The sequence below is a fragment of the Rhinatrema bivittatum genome, chromosome 2, assembly GCF_901001135.1.
Source record: "Rhinatrema bivittatum chromosome 2, aRhiBiv1.1, whole genome shotgun sequence".
NCBI classification, from domain to species: domain Eukaryota; kingdom Metazoa; phylum Chordata; class Amphibia; order Gymnophiona; family Rhinatrematidae; genus Rhinatrema; species Rhinatrema bivittatum.
In genome coordinates, this window is record NC_042616.1 from 373,024,043 (window position 1) to 373,030,944 (window position 6,902).

General features: G+C 46.7%; 1 protein-coding gene across 2 annotated transcripts in view; it reads left to right on the plus strand.

Moving 5' to 3' along the window:
• The window catches only part of LOC115084727, a 793,897-nt gene extending 787,736 nt beyond the window's left edge, over positions 1–6,161 (plus strand). For both annotated transcript variants that reach the window (XM_029589965.1, XM_029589966.1), the window contains one exon: positions 5,820–6,161. In XM_029589965.1, the coding sequence (XP_029445825.1) occupies positions 5,820–5,875 (56 nt within the window). In that variant the 3' untranslated portion in view covers positions 5,876–6,161. The remainder of the gene's footprint in view (positions 1–5,819) is intronic.
• Positions 6,162–6,902: the final 741 nt, after the last annotated feature.

The window sequence follows — 6,902 nt, forward strand, 5'->3', positions numbered from 1 at the left end:
TATGCAATCCGCCAACCAGGAGGAAAGAGCCTGCTTACCCACAAGTTGCCCTAATTTGTTTGGATGGAAAGAGACTAATAACTGAGTGCTCTTCCTGTGGGCAACTGTACGGTCTAGGTAGAACGCTAGAGCCCGTTTACAGTCAAGAGTATGCAGAGTCTGTTCCCCTGGGTTGGAGTGAGGGCTGGGAAAGAAGATAGGTAGTATGATGGATTGATTAATATGAAACTCCGAAACTACCTTGGGCAAAAACTTAGGGTGAGTGTGGAGTACCGCCCAGTCCTGCAGGAGTTTAGTGTAAGGGCGGATAGGTGACTAGGGCCTGTAACTCACTAACCCTGCGAGCAGAAGTGATAGCTAAAAGAAATAACACTTTCCATGTGAGATATTTAAGGTAACAGGAGTGGAGAGGTTCGAAAGGTGGTTTCATGAGCCGACCGAGAACCAGATTAAGGTCCCAAGAAGGGGCCGGAGGACGTAAAGGTGGCTTGATATGGAGCAAGCCTTTAAGAAATCATGTTACGAGGGGTGGTAACCGAAATAGGGACAATCCCCGATTCCTTTATGGAAGGTGGCTACCGTGCTGACATGCATTCTGATGGAAGAGGTCTTTAGACCGGATTCTGATAAATGCCAGACACAGTCCAAGAATTTTGGGATTGGACAGGAAAAGGGATCAAGGGACTGAGAAGTGCACCATGATGTGTACCTTTTCCATTTATAAGAATAAGATTTTCTTGTGGAAGGCTTCCGTGAAGCAATGAGGACACGAGAAACTGATTCGGAAAGGTTAAGAGGTTGAAGGATTAACCTTTCAACATCCATGCCGTCAGGGACAAGGCTTGAAGATTGGGATGGAGAAGGCATCCGTCGTTTTGAGTGATCAGATGCGGGTCCGTTCCTAAGGGAGTGTGCCTGCGGATGGAGAGAGCCTGGAGTATGGGAAACCACACTTGGCGCGGCCAGTGAGGTGCTATCAGGATCATGGTCCCTCTGTCCTGATGTAGCTTCACGAGAGTCTTCGAGAGAAGAGGAAGTGGAGGGAATGCATAAAGCAGACTGGTTGCCCACGTGAGGGAGAATGCATCTCTGGGCCGAGAGTGCTTGCTCCGAATTAGGGAGCAGTAATTTTCCACTTTGTGGTTCTGAGGGGACGCAAAGAGGTCTATTTGGGGATACCCCCATTGCTGGAAGAGAGAGATCGCTACCGATGGATTGAGTGACCACTCGTAGGTTGGAAGAAACGGCTCAGTTTGTCTGCCAAGGCATTGTTCACTCCCGGCAGGTAGGTTGCCCTGAGGTACATCGAGCGGGAGAGCGCTTCTGCCCAAAATCTGCGCAGCTTCCTGACACAGAAGGAAGGAGCTTGTGCTGCCTTGCTTGTTGATGTACCACATGGCCACCTGGTTATCCGTCTGTATCAGGATTACGTGATTTGATAGGGAGTCCTGAAAAGCTCTGAGAGCATATCGGATTGCTCGAAGTTCCAGGAAATTTATCTGGTGTTTGGCTTCCTCTAGAGACCAAGATCCTTGCGTCTGTAGATTGTTTACATGAGCTCCCCAACCGATGTTGGAAGCGATGTGAGAATGATTTGAGGATCTGGTAGGTGAAAAGGCAGTCCCTGGAGGAGATTGGTGTGATCTTTCCACCAGGCGAGAGATAGACGGAGTGTGTCGGTGATGTAAACAATGGTTGACAGAGGCTGAGTGGCTTGAATCCATTGTGACCTCAGAGTCCAATGCATGACTCTCATGGCCAGGCGGGCCATTGGTGTCACATAGACTGAGGACGCCATGTGTCCCAGCAGGACGAGGAATTGGCGAGCTGTTGCTGTGTGTTGAGACTGCAACTGGTGAGCTAGAGACACGAGGGTTTGAACTCGCTGCTGAGGGAGAAAGGCTTTTGCCTTTAAGGTGTCCAAGTTTGCCCCAATGAAGGATAAGGTTGAGATGGGAGTAAATAGGATTTCTCGTAATTGACAAGAAATCCTAGAGATATTAGAGTGTGAATGGTCAGGTTCAGGGAGGGACCGAGCGACTTGCTAGGTTGGGGCCTGATCAGCCAGTCGTCCAGATAGTGGTAGACATAGACACCTTCCTTCCTGAGAAAAGCTGCGACAACTACGAGGCATTTGAAAACTCGTGGTGCCGATGCTAGGCCGAAAGGGAACACTCGACATTGGTAGTGCTTTTGGCCTACTAAAAAACGGAGGTACTTGCTATGAGCCGGAGCTATCGCAATGTGGGTGTAAGCGTCTCGGAGGTCTAGAGAGGCAGAGCCAGTCTCCTCTTTGTAGCAGAGGTAGAAAAGAGGCCTAAGGTTACCATCTTGAACTTCTCTCTTTGAAGGTACTTGTTGAGGGCTCATAGGTCCAGAATTGGATGAAGTCCTCCTGACCTTTTTGGGATCAGAAAGTACAGGGAATAGAATCCTAGATCTTGTTGTGAAAGAGGGACAGGTTCTATTGCGTTTGACGGAGAAGGAGGGAAACCTCCTGCTCCAGAAGGATAGAGTGGGCCGGTTAGTCTCCATGTTTGCAGAGGTGGGGAGTCCGGTGGAAGAGTTAGAAGCTTAGGTGTTTAAGCCTGAGCAATGATTGCTAGTACCCATTGGTCGGTTGTGATTGAGTGCCACTTTTCGTGAAAGTGACCTAATCGACCTCCCACTGGTCTGCTTTGTAGAGGGATCTGGCTTCCGCTCTCCAAATGGAAGTAAAAAACCAGAAGCAGGCCCTGGCTGGGGAGCTGCTTGCGGATTTTGCTGGTGAAGCTGAGATTTTTGATAAGGCCTCGTCGATCTGGATCTTGTTGGTGGGGGATAATACTTCCAAGTACGGAAGAATGATTTCTTAGTCTTTCTTGAAGGGCTGTTTAGAAGGGAAATCAGAAGGTATCGATGAGAGCTGCTTGAGGGTCTCATTATGGTCCTTTAATTCAGCAACTGTTTGTTGAATTTGTTCTCCAAATAGATTATCCCCTAAGCAGAGCAGGTCAGAAAGTCTGTCTTGAACTTCTGGGCGAAGATCAGAAGACTTGAGCCAGGCCCAGTGTCTTGCCGAAATGGCAGCTGCAGACACTCTAGTGGAAGTGTCAAAAATATCATAAGCTGTTCTAATTTCATGTTTTCCTGCTTCAAAACCCTTAGTTACAAGGGCTTGAAGATGTTGTTGGAATTGTTCAGGCAGGGTTTCAGAGAAATCTTGTATTTGCTTGAAAATGACCCTATTGTATTGGGTCATGTACAGCTGATAAGAAGCTATCCTGGAGATAAGCATGGCCCCTTGGTATACTCATCGACCAATATTATCTAAGAACTTGTGTTCTTTGATAGCAGGTATAGAGGAGTATGGCTTCGTCCTTTTCGCTTTCTTTTGGGCTGGTTCAACCACTACTGAGTGGTGGTCAAGCTGAGGTATTTGAAAGCCAGGTGCTGACTGTACGAGATGAGTAGAGGTCAGCTTTTTATTTACTGGAGCAATAGATCCAGGATTCTCCCAATTCTTTTTTAGAAGGTCAAGAAAAACCTGATGAATTGGAATGGAAGTGATCACTTTGGGGCATCCAGGAATTGGAGAAGCTCTATCATCTGGTGCCTGTCATCTTGCTCCGTCTGAAGCTGAAAAGGGACCAATTCCGACATTTCCTTCACAAAATTGATGAAAGAGAGGTCCTCTGGAGGAGAACGCTTTCAGTAGGAGAGGGTGGTGAAGGTAAATCATCGGTGTTTGTAGACGTATCATCCCCCCAGGTGTCATAAGGATCAGTGGGCTGAGCTGTAGGACCAGGAGGGGTTGAATACCCGAAGGTCCCGGCTGAGGCTCCGAGAAAATCGAAGGAATCACCGGGGGCACCGAGAATGCCCTGGGGGGCATTGGTGCCGGCATCGATGGCGCCGATGTGCGTATCGCCCCCTATGAATGAATCTGTGGCTAGGGACGACACGGCATCGATGGTTGAGGAATGCGGAACGTTGTTTCTCCTCCCGGGGAGCGCACCGGGGCTGTCGGAGACCCAGGAATTACCGGTGGAAGGGCGGTCATGAGCGCTTCCATCCGGGAAAGCAGCTGTGCCAGCGCTGCTGGAATCGGGTCAGTGACCGGTTCCACTCTCGGCGCCGGAGTCGGTGCCGGAGGGACCTGGAACCGTTGCATCGCCTTGTCGATGGCCTCCTGGACCAGCCGGTCCAGTTCTTCCCGGAGACCTGGGGTAACAAGACCCGGCTCCGTAACGGAAGAGGGAGGCTGAGGCAGAGCCGGAGGGGACCACCTTTACAGGTGGAATCGCGACTCCCAAACCCCGATCGGGTGAGGGTTGCCTCAATGTCACGGTCGCAGGAGTGGACGATGCCGCTCCTGGCCGGGGCTTCTTCGATGGAGGCTCGGACGGTATCGAGGTCGATGACTTCAGTTCCTCGAGGGTCCGAGACTTGCGATGCTGATGGCGATGTTTCTCCCGATCCCGATGGCGGATGGTCACCGGAGGATTGTCGACAGTGGTGCGACTTCGGTGCCAGTTCCGAAGACGTCGATGTGATGGATGGTGTCGGGGTGTGAGCACGGAAAAGGAGTCCCATCTTCTCCATTCTGGCTTTGCGACCTTTAGGTGTCATCAAGGCACATTTGGTGCAAGTCAGGACATCATGCTCACTACCTAAACATAATATACAGACTCTATGAGGGTCTGTGATAGACATGGTGCGCGTACAATCTGGGCACCAACGGAAACCCGATGCCATGGGAAAAAATTGAGCCGCAGTACGGTCGACTGCCAGTAGGCCGCGAGGGCCAAACTAGACTGTAATCGAAAAATGGCAAAAAACTTACCGAAGGCTGAGTAAAGAAAGAGGAGGGGGACCCCTGTGGGGCAAATTTAACCTTAAAGAAGTCCGTGAAGAAATTCCTGTCAGGAATGTGGTCAGAGCTCCTTAACTGCGAGGCTACTGCTGCGCGGAAAAAAGAAGACTGAAGGGGGACCCCTGCTGGCTGCAGGGTTGGTGCCATGCTGGGCATGCCCAGTAGGGGCCAGTCAAAGTTCTAGAAACTTTGACAAAAGTTTTCCGTGATTGGGCTCCGTCCTGTGATGTCACCCATATGTGAGGACTACATCCTGCTTGTCCTGTGAGAAATCAAGGTAACCATGTTAATCAAGTTATTAAAGCACACATATATCCACAATTGCTTTTCGAGGAGAATACTGAAGAGCTGAGCTTCTTGCATGGATATATGTAGGCTGATGTCAGCTTTGAAATCTGACTTCGTTTCCCATCTACTATCAGGAGTACACTATACCCATTGGTCCCGAGTCCATCTGTCAACACTAAGGCGAAATTATCAGGTAAGTAATTTCTCCATTGTCTGTTGGGAGAAGCTTGAGTGTCTTCATTGAAACAAATGTACATTGGATAATAGGTATCAATTTAGAAAATTAACTGAATTGTTGTAACTCAAAACACCTTAAGTCGAGGACTTCCTGCACTATATTTGGGCATATTTTGCATTGCATAATTAATGATTTGAAATGCTAGTTTCCAAACTATTGAAAATTTTCCGGGGAACTAGATGGCTTGGTTTTAGGTTGCATGCATAATTAATTATAGTCGGCCAAAACTTGTAATCAACACATCCCTTCTAGATATTTATCAGTAATATTTCCAGAAACTATGCTTAGGCATAATTTATTAATAAAGCATTGCCTATATTTACTGCACTGTAAAAAATTGCATGGCTATGAATTTGTTGCTGTTAAGAAACAAATTATGTTCGTTTCAAGTTTCATTAGAATTCATAATTGCCTTATTTTTGTTTTCTTTTTCTCCAGAATTGAATATTTCCAATTTGGTGAATGTGCTGGTTGAAAATGGAATAATAGAATAAGGCGCAATAGTGACCAAACTAGAAATGGATAAAATGGAAAGACTTCAAGAATATTTGTGTTCTAGTTTTTAATGGAGATATAAATTCTATGACTTATTTTTTAAATGCTTGCATAAGACATGTTCATTTAATGTAATATGGGCATATAAGTAAAGCATTGTTTTAAAATGACTGTTTAAAAATTTGTGCAAGTTTTGGAAATAAAGTAAAACTTTTAGTCATTATGTTAAGTAGAAACAGCTATCCTAAGCTATTTCCTAAAATAAAGGGTGGAAAATAATGTTCATTCTTATGGTCCTGTTTTGTTTTTTTTCCTGCTATTTAAAAGATTCAGTCTTGAATTCACATTATACATATTTAGCATCAAAATAGATTAAATTCACTATGACTTCCCCTTCTATTTTTAGAGACTTGCAGGATACAGTGATTATCCCAGGATAGGCAGGATGGTAGTCCTCACATAGGGCTCCATCAATGATGTCACCCATATCACGGAAAACTTCTGTCAAAGTTTCTAGAAATTTTTGACTGGCACACTGAGCCCACTGAGCATTCCATGATCCCTGCAGCCACAGGGGTCTCCCTTCAGTCTCTTTTTTTTTCCGTGTTGCTTTTAGCCTCACGTTGAAGGAGCTCTGAGTTTTTCTCACAATTTTTTCCGCACGGAATAATATTTTCTGTCAGAAAATTCCCTTCAACATCCCGTTCGGTGAGTACTCTTTGGAGTCTTTTTCCATCTGTTCTGGATATTTACTTCAGTATCCATGGGCCACCGACCATTGCCCAGCCTAAAAAGTTTTATAATGGCCACGGGGTTCAAAAGATGCCCTAATTGTCCCCGGGATCAGGCCATGATGTCTGCGCATGTTCCACCTGCGCTCAGATGACTCCAAAGGGCAGGCGTGCCCGACTGGATTAAATGGAGGAACTTTTCAAAAAGATTACTCCACCATCATCTTCTACGTTGTCACCGAAGAAAATTCCTTCCTCTGTTGAAAAACATCGAGGAAAGAAAAAGTCCGATGAC